This window comes from Microcaecilia unicolor, chromosome 3 (assembly GCF_901765095.1).
Source record: "Microcaecilia unicolor chromosome 3, aMicUni1.1, whole genome shotgun sequence".
NCBI classification, from domain to species: domain Eukaryota; kingdom Metazoa; phylum Chordata; class Amphibia; order Gymnophiona; family Siphonopidae; genus Microcaecilia; species Microcaecilia unicolor.
The window spans coordinates 194605743-194619955 of NC_044033.1; the positions used below are offsets into that span (position 1 = coordinate 194605743).

Sequence of the window (14213 nt, forward strand, 5' to 3'; positions counted from 1 at the left end):
CGAAGAGGCAAAAGTGCCCAAATAACATTAACATTTCCATAACATGCACATTTAGTACTGAGTTTGATATTTCCCCCATTCTTCTCTTACATAAACTCTCCCCGATCAGTACACCCATCTCTCAGCTTTTTCCGCCCGTTATTTCAACCCATACTCCCCCTCCCCCTCCCATCCATTCATCCACATTCATACCTAGACCAAAAACTGTCCCTTAAGTACCCTTAATTCTCCCCCTCCTCCTATCCACCTCAGTTTGGAGTGAAAGGCTAGGCTATAACACTTCCATCAGGTGGTCTCTCTTAAGGGTTCCTTGTCCCTCCACTTCCTTAGCAAACCCTTTCAATGCCATAATTAAATTTTACAGTCCGAGCCATTCCCTCCCCCCCTTCCTCATCCTTCATTTTTACACCCCACACTCATTCTGTTTAACAGGCTGATTCAACTTGCACAAATAAAGTTTGTAAGGGATGCCCTTCGTCTATCATGAGAATTCTGGATCCCTCTGCAGTTCACATGCACTAAAGATGAAGTTCCAACTGGTTCAATACCTCCCAGCCAAACATCTTCCTTTGGTTTCCAGCTCTCAGTTCATTACCCAGTCTTAACCATATCCAGTCGTTTGCAGTCTTCCTCAGCCAGGCCTTAGCACTTTTGTCCATGTCTTAGGCAGCAGGGTCCGTATTTTCTCACCCCTCTACATCCTCATTGACTAGCAGAGCTGGGCTGCCCTTGGAGGAAATCTTTAGCTGATTCCAAGGAGTCAAAAAATTTAGCCTTGCCCTCCTTGAAAACTTTAAGGTGCGCAGGATAGAGAAGCGCAAACTGTATATGGCGATGGTGTAGTTCCATGCAGACTAGCGCAAACGCTTTCCTCAAACTGGAGACCTGGGCTGAGAAATCCTGAAAGCACAAAATAGTTTTATTTTTGTATTTTAATGGGCCTTTCGCTCTTATTTCTCGTAGTATTTCCAATTTGTATGCATAATTCAGGATTTTGCAGATGACCACTCGTGAACGATCTCCCAGTCCAGTCAGTGTGCCTGCTTTATTCGCAACGGCCCTGTTGTCGACATTGAGATTGCAGCCGACATCAGCCATGCCTCCAGAAATTTCCGTAGTTCGGCCTCTGGGATGGACTCGGGCAGGCCTACCAGCCGGAAATTCCCTCGTCTAGAGCAATTCTCCATATCGTCAGATTTATCTTCGAGAGATTTCACCTTGTCCTGTAACGCCACCGTCAGCGTAGATAATTGCTGCACCTGGTCTTCCAGGTCAGAGACATGCTTGACAGCAAGCTGAAAATTCCCCTTTCAGAGCTTCCAGATTCCCATCCACGCTATCCAATTTAGCAGGTACCATTTGCATTATTTTGTCCAGCGAAGCGTCAATGGCCTGAGTTACTTCGGTGACTATTTCAGCCACCCACGCGGAGCTGACCGATGAAGGGCTTCCATCGCTTCCCGCCATCTTGGATTCACACTTTGCTGGTTTCTCCTTCTCCCTGCAAGCCGTTTTTGTCGTCATAAATGCTGGGGGATGGCTTCGCAGATTCAACAAATCTTTCCAATATGGGTCCCCCTCACAAACTTCGTTTTGGTCTTTTCAGTGTAGCGTGGAAGGGTGAGTTCTTGCAAACCGAGTCAGGAACTTCTCTCACCGAAGTCTGCTCTCTTAGCTCGACATCACGTGACCTCACATTTATATGATTAAAATAGCATTCCTTAGCGTCCCTCCGGACCGGACCAGGATTGGACTGATGGGTTGTGCTCGCCTACCAGCAGGTGGAGACTGAGAAAAAACTCTGACTCTAGAGAGCCAATAGGAGCCCTGGCCATGTGACCTTAGCCTCAGTATTTTCTCAGTCTCCCAGCAGGTAGGAAGTGAGCCCAATAGTCTCTCTCCTTTTCTCTTTAGATATTACAGATATTTGTGATAATTCTTCTGTGCCTGGAATCTTATTTAGAGGCTTGACAGGGTTTCCTTTCTCTTCTTTCTTTGACAGCCTCGGGGGTGTTAAACTCGGGTGTCTCGAGTCCACCCCCCTTCCTCCCCATCTCCCTGGCTTAGCAGGGAAGGGCCGTCCCTTTCTCTGGAAAGGTGTACCGTCTTTGGGAGAGGCAGCCACTTTTAACAGGTAGCTGCTTTAAAAGAATTAAATCAAATAAAAGGAAATTCAAAGAAGCAGCCTTTCTTTCCCCAGACTTCTAACGAGCAGGCAGCTCCAGTGTTTTATTATGATTGAGGGGTTATTAAAAAAAAAAAAAAAAAACAGAAGAAAATAATTCAGTGTCTGTGACTTTAAACAGCGATTTTTCTCGTCAGATTTAATTTCCTCCATTTTCTTGCGTTTTGGCAGCGGCAGTTTAAAGAAATGAAAAAAAAAAAAAAAAAGAAAGGTGCGAACTGCATAAGCGCGGCCACCTGTTTTTTCTGATATGGCTTAAAAGTTCAAACAGCTGCTGTCGGTCAGGCGCAGTTCACGCAGCCGGAACGTGTAAATTTTGCTCTCCCTTCAAGGTTTCTTCGGGTCCAGTGCTGCCTCCGGTTTTTTCGGGGCCTTTTTCGCCGGCTGTTGTTTCTTCGCCGTTCCACTGGGCTTCACTTGTTCGGAGGTGTTGGGCGCGCTGTCGACGATCACCACAGGGCCAGTGGCACGAACGGCGGCCATTTTGTTTCTCCCTCCATCTTATCAGTCGGGGATCTCTCTGCTGAAGGTAAGGCTGCAGTTCATAGAGCAGTTCGGCTCCAAGATGTGTACACTTTTGTATGTGCTGAACGGCGTATTCTAAAATGCTGTTCACATCAGCAGGCAATATTTGATTGAAAGTTTATTCATACAGATAGTTGCCTATAGAGTTGATTGGGAGTATACACGTCTATATTACAGATGTACTGGCTTTGTATTGGAAGCACATGGTTTTAAGCAGGCCTTTCCGTATGTCTAAAGTTCTATTGTCCTTCAAATGCAGCTCTTTTTATGTACAGAACTGCACTGTTAGTACCAGAGAAAACAGATGACTGTAGATTTCATTATAGAGCTGTGCTGTTAATAGTAAGCAGCTGACTGTGTTAATTATGTGAGAGGATATTGAAGATGTTTTCTGTTTGTCATAATTGTAGTTATTGTTTTAATGATGTATGTTCATTTGTTATGTGCTTAGATTCTTGAGATGTGTAAGCAGTGTGTTGGAATGACTGTGGCAGTGAGGGGGAGGAGTAATGTTTCTGGTGATACGAAGGATACTGCAGGTTGTGCATGTGTGGGAATCAGGTTTTCTGGTGCCCTATTTGCAGTGCTGATATAATAAATCACGACTTTAATAATACAGAAGATTATCACCAACACTAATGACAAGTTATCCTCATCCTCAGCTGACTGCTGTTTCAACTGGCTCTAATGGACTGGAGTCCACCGTAACTGAAAGGCTGGAAATGTACCGGACAGCCATCAACAATGCCAAGCAGGCTGGAGAGAGCTCCAAAGCCCGGCGTTATGAGCGGGGCCTGAAGGTAGGTCTCTGTGTGGAGCAAGCGCTAATATCGTCTCATGGTAACAGAAGTGACCTATTCCTGGCTTTTTCCTCAGACACTGCAGGATATGCATTCCTTGCTCATGAGTGGCAGGAGTGTTAACCAGGAGGATCTTCCACCCCCCGTTGCCTTGGGTAAGAACAATGACTCTAAGGAGCCTCCTGCCATTGCACTGTCGCCAGCAAAGCTAGAGGAAGCTATCCCAAGTCATCAGGCTGCTGACACAGAACAAACAGCTGCAGTGCCCTCGAGAACCCCACCACCCATACTCCTAAAGCCTAGGCTATTGCTTGAGGCAGCAGTGGTGCGACCTACGTCAGCTTCTGCTGCCCCTCAGTCTTCATTCTCCAAAGCAGGTGAGAGTCTGAATCTGTCACCCTTGTTCGGAGGCTGGAATAGCGCAGGGTATAAGCACAGCCTGTCTCTGTGCTTCATGTCCTCCTTCCACCCGTCCTCCTCCTGCTGGCAGCACACTTTTCTTCCACTGAGCACTTGTCCTCCTCCGCTGTCTGCCAGTGTTCCCTCCAGAGACATGTCACTGTCTCTCCTCCTCTCATCATCTACTCTCTGCACATGTTTAATGATGGGTGGGCTTCTGAGTAGGTGGTAGGCTGTGTTCAGCCTGTTTTAACATTTTTTTTTTTAATTAGAGGATGCAGGCAAAAGGCATAAGTTCTGGAGTTGTTTTAGTGGTAGTGTATACAAGAAGCCCTGCCCCTCTTTTCCGAGGTCGCAGTAGCAATAGAACACGAAGGTGGTGAGAGAAGGGGCAGTTGACATTAACAGATTGAAACTCTTTGAATGGGTGTCTCCTTTAGTTACTTGAAATGTTCCTTTGTGTTTAGGTTCTGAGGATGTAGAGATCAAGGCGACACTCCTGGGTAGGCAGCGAGAGTACAAGCTGGCAGCGCTTCAGGCTAAGCAGCAGGGGGACAGAGAACGGGCCACTACATACTACCGCATAGCCAAGGTACCATGTTCTCTGCAGACTGTGAATGCCCGCCTCTCTTGCACTCTGCCTTTCTTGCACTCTGCCCACTTGCCCATCCATCTCTTTCTCTTGCGTTCTGCCCGCCTGCCTTTCTCTCTCTTTTTGGCCAGTGGTCCGTGCGTCATTTTTGTCAGTGCTCTGACCTCTTTGCAGGTACTGGACCCCATCTTGGCAGCGCTGGAGAAAGGGGAACCAGTGGACATGAGTAACTTGCCCCCTCCTCTTGGTAAGATTTGGGGAAGGAGAGGGGCTATACAGTCTGATGGAGAAACAAAATGGATCTTTCCTTGTGTTTGCATTCCTCTTCTCTGGTTTTTATTTAGATGTCACTCTGCCGCCTCCCCTTCTTGCATCCTTCCTCATTCATCTGCATCTCTTTCCCTCTGTCTCTTATTGGATCGGTCTGACCAGGGTGTTCTGTTTTGCAGACCAGCTTCCTGAGAGAACAAAATTTTCAGCTCCTCCATGCTCTGCCCCTCCTCCAATAGTGGCAGCTGGATCCCCTACTGCCCGAGGTAGGAACACAAGGACAGGGCAAAGGGGTCTGCAGCAGAGGCCTGTGTCAGTGGGATGCTGATGGTCCTTCCTGTGTCCACAGCCCCTGAGATTCCCCCTCCTCCGAGAGATGTGTTAGAGGCCCTGCAGCAGAGGATGGACAGGTACAGAGCAGCAGCAGCCCAGGCCAAAGAAAAAGGAGATGAGAGGAAGGGAAGAATGCATGAGCGCATTGTGAAGGTAAGAGCATGCTTTTTGCAGCAGCGCTGTATTCAGCTCTGCTGGGCACTGCCTGTGGTGATATCATGGCAAATGCCTTGTACTTGGTAGCACTGTTGGGCAGTGCTTGCTCTGAGTATGGTGCCCCAGGGGTGGCATTGCAAAGGATGCCATGTACCCTGCTACACTGTCTGGTGCCCCAAGGGTGGCATTGCAACAGATGTCCTGTACCCTGCTACACTGTCTGGTGCCATAGGGGTGGTATTGCAACAGGTGCCTGTACCCTGCCTTTTCAGTCACTGCACACGATGCCCTATCTGATTGTCTTGTGTTTCAGCAATACCAAGAAGCCATTCGAACTCACAAAGCAGGCAAAGCTGTGGATTTCTCAGAACTTCCGGTGCCCCCAGGTAATGACTGAGCCAATTTGTAGCAGATGTGTAAATGAGGTAGCGTAGATGTGATCACCTGACATCTGACATCCTACTGTACATGTGACACGCAATATCAAGTGGTGCATGACTTGATAGGTAGCTGAAATTTGAGCAGTTTTAAGGTGTGGATTGCAGGCTTGGATTGGTCCTCTTTTGCTGAAGAATCTCTAATGTTGATACTCTTGCCAGGTTTCCCTCCAATCCAAGGCATGGAGCCCTCAGCTGACCAGCAATGCATTGCGGGAGTGTTGGAGAGTGCCATGAAACTGGCCAATCAGGAGGCTGATGAGGGTGATGAGGAGGTCAGAGAGGTGGCAGCTTGCTGCTCTGCACATGTGGCCTGAGTTGGCACAATTGTCTAATGCAGTCCTATCTTGTAGCCCACATTCTCACTATAACAGAACTTTTCTTCTGCTTGGTTGTAGTCATATCTGCATCCTGCTCCTGGTAGAGCAGCACTGAAGTCCCCCAGCTCAAAGACCCCCAGAGCCTTCCCTGCAGTCACAGCTCCTCAGAAGACAGGCACCAAAGGTACCAGTGATTCTCCCCCAACTGCCCATCTCTGGATAGGGCAGATCATTAATTTTTCCTCCTTCCTCCTCCCCCCCACTCCCAGGGAAGCAACACAAACACGCTGTATGTCTGCAGCTGTTTCAGAGGTTTAGTTGGCCAGGGGTGTGAGTATGAGCAGTAGATGTGTTTGCACCTTATCATCCTGCTCTCATCCCACTTTTACATTTGTGTTTCTACTGTAACCAGCTGCAGCTTTTCCACAGGTTTGGTTGGACAGGAGGGAAGAGCAGTAGATGTGTTCCCACCTGATCGCCCCTGTTCTCACCCTCCTCTCGTCTCCATTGTTTTTCCTGTAGCCCAGCAGCAGCTGAATTTCCTGGAGGGCCGAAAGAAGCAGCTGATGCAGGCTGCTCTCCGAGCCAAGCAGAAGAATGACATTGAGGGAGCCAAGATCTTCCTGCGCCAGGCCAAGGGCCTAGAGCCTATGATCGAGGCCTCTCAGAATGGACTTCCTGTGGATATCACTAAAGTAAGTAAGCCTTTAGTGTGGGGTAGTGTGTGGCCTGAGGCTTGGCAGTATAGACCAGTCACTGCAAGATCTGCAGCTGGTTTCTGTGCTCCTCTCTTTCAGGTGCCCCAGGCCCCTGTTAATGAGGAGGATTTCACCCTTGTGCAGCACCGAGGCCAAACTGTTCATCCCAAGACCACGGCTCAGTACGTGGAATTGATGGAGCTGCTGCGGCAGCAGCACGAGGTACACTGACCTGTAATCTCTCAGCAGCAGTGTGCAGGGCAGCTCACTCAGTCAGGGGAAGGGAGCCGGTCACAGACTCTGGAGGGGACGGTGTGTGTGTACACAGAGAAACAGCACACACTAAATATGCAGAGAAATGGCGTGAGATTCTGCAGCTTGGGAGAGGAGCAGGGAACTGAAATAAGAGGAGGAATGGCCAGCAGCACAAACGAGGGGATGATGCTTCTATATAAACATCAGGTCAGACCTCATTTAGAGTACTGTGTGCAGTTCTGGAGACCACACCTTAAACAAGTTATAAACAGGATGGAGTCGGGCCAGAGGGTGGCTACTGATTAGTCTTTGGTCTTTGTTATAAAGTGTTTAGGGACAGACTGAAAGATGTCAAATATGTATACTGGGGAAGAAAGGGTGGGAAATGATAGAGACATCATATCTCCCCTCACCCTCTTCCTGTACATTTATACTACAGGGATATTTAAATGTCTCATATCTCCCTTCTCCTGCCTCCTGAGTGTTTATATCACAGGAGGTATTTAAATGTCTCTAACATAAGAGAGGGAGGTATGATAGAGACATTTAAATACCTCTGTGGTGTAAAATGCACAGGAGGAAGAAGAGGGAAGATAGACATGTCTATCATTCTATATAATAATTCTCACCTCCAACGTTCTATCTTGCTGCCTGTGTCCGTGGCTTTCTTCGCAGTTGGTCTGCTAGGCTCCATAGATCAGACTGACATCACGTAGAACGCCAGAGCTGGAGGAGGAGGGGCGAAAGGGGCAGGAGGCGGAGGCGGAGCTTGAAAGAAACAGAAGCGTTGAGGGGCGGAGTAGCCCACAGCGTCGCGACCAGTAGCAGGGAAAGAAAGGTCGGAGTCCTTGGGCATCAGCAGAGGGGGCAGAGCCACGGAGAGCCTGCTGCTGTGCCGAGCCGGCGCACGGGTGTGCTTGCGCGTTCCTGCGCTGGGTGCGTGGGGGACCTCAGGAGTCGGAGCGGCGCGAAAGAGGAGGCAAGCAGGCAACGGCCGCGGCTGCCCCTCCAGGCCCCATGGGAGGGTGTGTGGGCAGCCGCCACGACTCCTCGGGAGGGACCCTGAAAGTCGGAGGGAGGGACCCTGAAAGTCAGAGGGAGGGGACCATGACACTCGGAGGGAGGGGGGACCCTGAAAGTCGGAGGGAGGGAGGGGACGACCCTGAAAGTCGGAGGAAGGGAGGGGGGGAGAGGGGCTCCTGGCACACACTCATTCTCACACATACACACTCTCTCACAGACACACTCACACCCAGTCTCACTCTCTCTCTGTCACACACACACTCGCACATTAACTCTCTCTCTCTCACACAGTCACTCTCAAACACACTCTCAAACATACACACTCCGAGGAAAACCTTGCTAGCGCCTGTTTCATTTGTGTCAGAAACGGGCCTTTTTTTACTAGTATGTGGCATAAATGCACAGGAGACGAGTCACTTTCAATTGAAATGAAGCTCTGGAATGAGGAGGCATAGGATGAAAGGTGGTGGAGATGGGGACTGTATCTGAATTGAAGAAAACACAGGACAAGCACAGAGGATTTCTGAGGGAGAGGAAGGGATTGTAGAGATTAGTAGTTGGGTATGGATGGACAGATTGGATAGGTTGTATGGTCTTTACCTGTGTCGTTTTCTCTGTTTCTCTGAGGAAGGGATTGTAGAGATTAGTAGTTGGTGTGGATGGATAGACTGTATGGTCTTGCTCTGCTTCTGTAAGAGTGAAACACAGTGCTCCAACTCCCAAACTGCAAGAAATCTTTTTCTCATGTCGTCACGCAGATGTGCATATCTTACTCCAAGCAATTTACTCATCTTGGTAACATCACAGAGACTTCAAAGTAAGTGTTTCTGATGTACCTCAACCCCCTAGTCCTCTAGAGAAGTGTTTGGATGAGGGGATTTAACTACCACCTGCTCCTTTCTGTGCCTAGGTTTGAGAAGATGGCTGAGGAGTGTAAGAAGAACATAGAAGTGGTAAAGCAGGCACATGCAAAAGGATTCCCTCTGCCCAAGTACCACTATGAGCAGCGGACGATAAGCACAGTCAAGTGCGTATATCACTTATACCGATAGCAGCAGGGCTGTTTCTCCTCCCATCCTCTTCCTTCCTTGTCCCTCCCTTCTCCTTCCTACCCTCCACTGTGTGTGTTCTCTGTCATGCTGTCATCTGACAATTGCTTTCTCTCGGTTTTTTTTTTCTTTTTTTAAAGGATTTTTCCTGACCTCACTAACAATGACATGATTTTGTTTGTGGTGAAGGGGATTAATCTTCCAGCACCCTCAGGTAATACTTGCCTTCTGAGGTTTCTGTGTATCGGTACTTGGGCTGGGTGTGTGCTATTGAGACAATATACGAGTTGGCAGTGTGAGGCGAGTAAACATCAGGAAATGATATAGAGTAGAGGCCAACCAGACAGGTGCTCTCAAAATGATAGAGTCTAAAGCAAAAGCCCCATTAGATGAGCTAGGGGATGACAATAATTGGAGACATGTTCCCGGGTAAGAGAGTATTTTCTTTGTGGGCAGTGAGTATCCGTACAACCACACTGATAATGGTGACTTCAGGGATAGAGCATAGTCGGGATTAGCTTCCCAGAGCTCAGAAAACTCTGGAAACGTTTTCTGTGGTCTTGCACTTCTGCTTTTGACATTAGTCCTTTTCATTTGTGGATGACCAGTGTTTCATAATGTAATGGAGGCTTCTGAAGAAAGCTGCGGGTTGTGAGGTTCAAAACAAACCAAAAGGCAAGATGTTCCTATAGAGAGATGAGATGAGATGGACTTGGCCCAGAAGTTCCTGGGATACATACTACAGAGAAAGGGGACCGAAAGCGATCCCCCCTCCTTGAATGGACACTATGCTGAAGCCATATTTATCCATTTATAGGTACGACCCCTGATGACCTTGATGCATTTGTGCGGTTTGAGTTCCTGTACCCAAACACGGTGAGTTAGGCAGTCGCTCGTGCAAGGTGTCTGTTGAGTGACACTGCGCGTGTGTGTATAATGTATTTGCGTGAGATTACTGTCGGGGTAAATTTGCATGCGAATTGCATGTGTCAAAACAGTGTTCCTTAGCATCCCTCCGGACCGGCCCAGGATTGGACTGATGGGTTGTGCTCGCCTACCAGCAGGTGGAGACTGAGAGAAAATTCTGACTCTAGCGAGCCAGTAAGAGCCCTGGTCATGTGACCCCAGCCTCAGTATTTTCTCAGTCTCCCAGCAGGTAGGACGTGAGCCCATTAGTCTCTCTGTCTGGTATATATCTCTCTATCTAGTTTTCTCTTATTTTTCTCTTCTGCGCCTGGGGAATACAGTTAGAGGCTTTTTCTTTTACTTCTCAGCCTCTGGGGTGTCACACTCGGGTGTTCTCGGGTCCCTCCCCAATTCCTCCCCATCTCCCTAATGTTTATTTATTTTATTTTTATTTTTTTATTTTTGTTACATTTGTACCCCGCGCTTTCCCACTCATGGCAGGCTCAATGCGGCAGGCAATGGAGGGTTAAGTGACTTGCCCAGAGTCACAAGGAGCTGCCTGTGCCGGGACTCGAACTCAGTTCCTCAGTTCCCCAGGACCAAAGTCCACCACCCTAACCACTAGGCCACTCCTCCACTCCAGAAATAATTTCTAATTGGTAAAAAAAAAAAAAACGGGAAGGGTCTCCCTTTCTGAGGAGAGGGCTGTGCCTTTGGGAGAGGCAGCCAGTGTTTCTTTAAAAAAAAAAAAAGACTTTCCCCACTGACTGAGCAAGCAGACAGCTCTGTTGAATGGTCTGGGTATGCCTTGTTGGCTGTGTTGCAGCTCTGTGTAAAAAAACAAAAAAACCTATTTCAGCTTTTTGCAGCATTTGTTTGTGCCCTCTTTACTGGCAATATGGTATTTGTGTAGTTTCGTTTGGTTTTTCTTGGCTGCCGCTTCGTTCTCAGGTCGGAAATTAATTAAAAAGGGAAATCCGCGCGACCCGCGTCGGCACGAGCACATTTATTTCTCCGAAATGTCGGAGAAGTTGAAGAGGTGCTCAGTTTGTCAGCGTCGAGGCATTAATGCCTCAGGCGCTTGTAAATTCTGCACGGCGTTTGAGGTTTCCTCTGCTCCTCTCCCTCCGGCGACGTTGGGGTCCCTTTTGGCGGCGGTTCTTTCTTCCCCCGCGAGGTCGTTGGCACCGGCTGCGGAGGCCTCCGGCTCAGCTTCGGCGGGTAGCGCTGGCAATTTGGCACGAATGGCGGCCATTTTAAGTTCTGCTCAGATTTCTCCTGCAGGAGGGCCATCTGCTTTGCGCAGCTCGGCCTCCTTAGCTGATCCTGAATCGGGGGCTATTTTGCAGACTGCAAGCACTCAGGCAGGGGGTTTTCCTCCTGAGTTTGTCTTGCAGATGTATCAGGCATTTCTTTTTTTTTTTTAATATGTTTATTAAAGGCTTTTTCATACCGATAATACAAAGGTAAACTCAAAAATAAACACAAAAGCAACCCCCCCCCCCCCCCCCCCCCCCCCAAAAACCACAAAGGAAGATCAAAGAGCCATGGCAATACCCGGAAACACACAGTATGGATACACAAGCTCAATTGGTGCTATGCGACTCCTTACAAAAGAGATCTAAACAAGCCCAGGTCTTCAAAACAGACTTAATTCGTCGACGCCTATGGGCCAAAATGGTTTCATATTTCCTAATCACACAAACGTAACTCCACCATTCATTATAATTGAGGTACACATTATTTTTCCAATTGGAGACAATTAAATGCAGTGCAACAGCTAACAGTATGTTGAACAACTTTTTATCAGACTCCAGAAGGGAGACATTAGGACAAGAGGCTCGTAAGATCACAACCTCATAAGAAAGCGCAGTAGTCTCTAGCAGGTGAAAAATAAGACACATTCTTGTCCAAATAAGTTGCCAGTAAGCTCTGACGTTTTTACAGTAGAAGACCATATGCGCTAATGATCCATCCCTCTCCTGGCAAGACCAGCAACTAAAGTTGACACTTAGTGATTCTTGCCACACGAGCAGGAGTCCAATAGGCTTTGTGAAATATAAAATATGAGGATTGGGATATCGCTGCTGACTTAGTGGGACGCAGGGAGTTAACCAAGAAAGTATACCAGTCAAATTCTGACGCATCCAAACTGAATTCCGCTTCCCAGGACATCCTTAATGGTGCAACTGTATCAGCATATGAATCCTGAAGTTTTTTATATAGTAGGGATGCCTTCTTTCCACCCGATGTGATGGTGCGACAAAAGGAGAGAAAATCTGAAGGAGTTGTTGTATTTGAATTGGAGACTTTAAAGGTTGAAAGATATGTGGATATGTCCTTCCATGTGCCAGAATCTATAAAGAAACATTATACAATGCAGACAGAGCATCAGGTGACAACAAAGTACCAGCAATATATAATTGGGATAACTGCCATATACCCCCTCCCTGCCAGGCATTTCTGATGCAGAAGGGCACTTCAGGAGCAGGAGTGTCAGAGGAGGCTGTTCCATCCATCCTCCCTCCCAAAAGACCTCAGGAATGGGACACACAATTTGTTTTGTTTTCCTCTCAAGATCAAGAAATGCCTCTTTTAGAGGAGGAAGAGGAATTAGTGGAACATTCTTGGGAAGATCCTTCCTCGTTGGATTTGGACGCGGGGCCTTTGTCTCAGGGGGAGGATCCCGTTGTGGCTCGAGTGTTCCATAGAGAGGACTTGCAGGATCTCATCGTTATGGTATCCTCTACTTTGCATTTTAAGGTGGATATCTTAGTTAAGGGATCCAGAGCTTCCACAAGAACCTTTCCGATGCATCAAGATATTTGGGAGGTTATTAAAGCACAATGGGAGGTCCCGGATGCGGCTTTTCGTCCCTCTAAATCGATGCAGCACCTTTACCCTGTCCCAGAGCCTGATAGGGCTCTGCTTAAGCTTCCCATGGTAGATGCCGTGGTTTCGGCTGTAACTAAGCGCAATACGGTCCCGGTAGATGGCGGAACGGCGTTACGGGATGCTCAGGATAGAAGGCTTGACACTCTTCTAAAGAATAGTTTTCATGTTTCTTCTCTGGCAGTACAGGCGGCCATTTGTGGCTCTCTGGTGGCCAGAGCTTGCTTTCGTTGGGCGGAAAGAGTTTTGGATCGCTCTTCCGATGATCTAGGCGCAATTGATGTAGAGGTAGCTAAGATTGAGACAGGCTCTGCTTTTTTAGCCAATGCTCTGTATGATCTGTTGAGGGCTTCTTCTAAGTCCTTGGCCTTGGGAGTCGCAGCTTGTTGATCTCTTTGGTTGAAGGGCTGGTCGGCGGATGCGGCCTCCAAGTCTAAATTAAGTAAATTTCCTTTTAAAGGTTCCTTTTTGTTTGGGGAGGAATTGGATAAATTGGTTCAGTCCCTAGGGGATGCTAAAGTTCCTTGTCTTCCGGAGGATAGGCCTCGGCAGTCTAGTCGCGGAGCTTTGTTTGGTCGTATTCGTCTGCACTCTTTCCGTAGATTTCAATCTGATAGGGGTCCTCAGACTCAGAGGTCTCGGTTTTTCAACAGGTCTCAGTCCTTTCGCGGTTATCGCAGAGGAGGCAGACTCTCAGGCGCGAGTTTTTGTTCCCCATCACATGCTTCCCAATGAAGGTGCGAGGGCCCCTCGCTGGTCCCTGTCTGAGCTCGGCTTTCTCAGTTTTATCAGAGGTGGGCCCAAATTACCTCAGATCAGTGGGTCTTGGAAGTTCTCCGAGACGGTTATGCCTTAGAATTCGCAAGGCCTATTTCAGACGCCTTTCTGGAGTCTCCCTGTCGCTCTCCTCTCAAAGCACGAGCGGTTCGGGAGACTCTACAGAGGCTTTTAGATCTACAGGCTATTTGTCCAGTCCCTCCTTCCGAGTGCAGGCAAGGTCGGTATTTCATTTACTTTGTGGTGCCAAAAAAGGAGGACTCCTTTCGCCCTATTTTAGACCTCAAAGCTGTCAATCGTGCCCTCAAGATCATCAGTTTTCGTATGGAGACCCTACGGTCAGTCATAGTGGCAGTCCGCAAGGGAGAGTATCTAACAGCCTTGGATTTGAGGGAGGCCTATTTACATATTCCTATCCGTCCGGCTCACCACAAGTTTTTGCGTTTCGCGATTCTAGAACGCCATTACCAGTTTCGCGATCTGCCTTTCGGTCTAGCGACGGCTCCACGCACATTTACCAAAGTTGTGGTCGTGGTTACAGCGGCTCTCAGGAAGGAAGGGATCCTGGTTCACCCTTACCTAGACGACTGGTTGAT

General features: G+C 48.2%; 1 protein-coding gene across 2 annotated transcripts in view; it reads left to right on the top strand.

The window, feature by feature from the left end:
* CC2D1A (coiled-coil and C2 domain containing 1A) overlaps positions 1-14213 on the top strand; it is a 49583-nt gene that overhangs the window by 15118 nt on the left and 20252 nt on the right. For both annotated transcript variants that reach the window (XM_030196897.1, XM_030196898.1), the window contains exons 5-19: positions 3373-3510; positions 3587-3887; positions 4377-4501; positions 4676-4748; positions 4951-5037; positions 5121-5257; positions 5574-5646; positions 5860-5972; positions 6096-6201; positions 6540-6712; positions 6815-6937; positions 8752-8810; positions 8904-9020; positions 9183-9256; positions 9860-9918. In XM_030196897.1, coding sequence (XP_030052757.1) covers positions 3373-3510; positions 3587-3887; positions 4377-4501; positions 4676-4748; positions 4951-5037; positions 5121-5257; positions 5574-5646; positions 5860-5972; positions 6096-6201; positions 6540-6712; positions 6815-6937; positions 8752-8810; positions 8904-9020; positions 9183-9256; positions 9860-9918 — 1758 coding nt within the window. The remainder of the gene's footprint in view (positions 1-3372; positions 3511-3586; positions 3888-4376; positions 4502-4675; positions 4749-4950; positions 5038-5120; positions 5258-5573; positions 5647-5859; positions 5973-6095; positions 6202-6539; positions 6713-6814; positions 6938-8751; positions 8811-8903; positions 9021-9182; positions 9257-9859; positions 9919-14213) is intronic.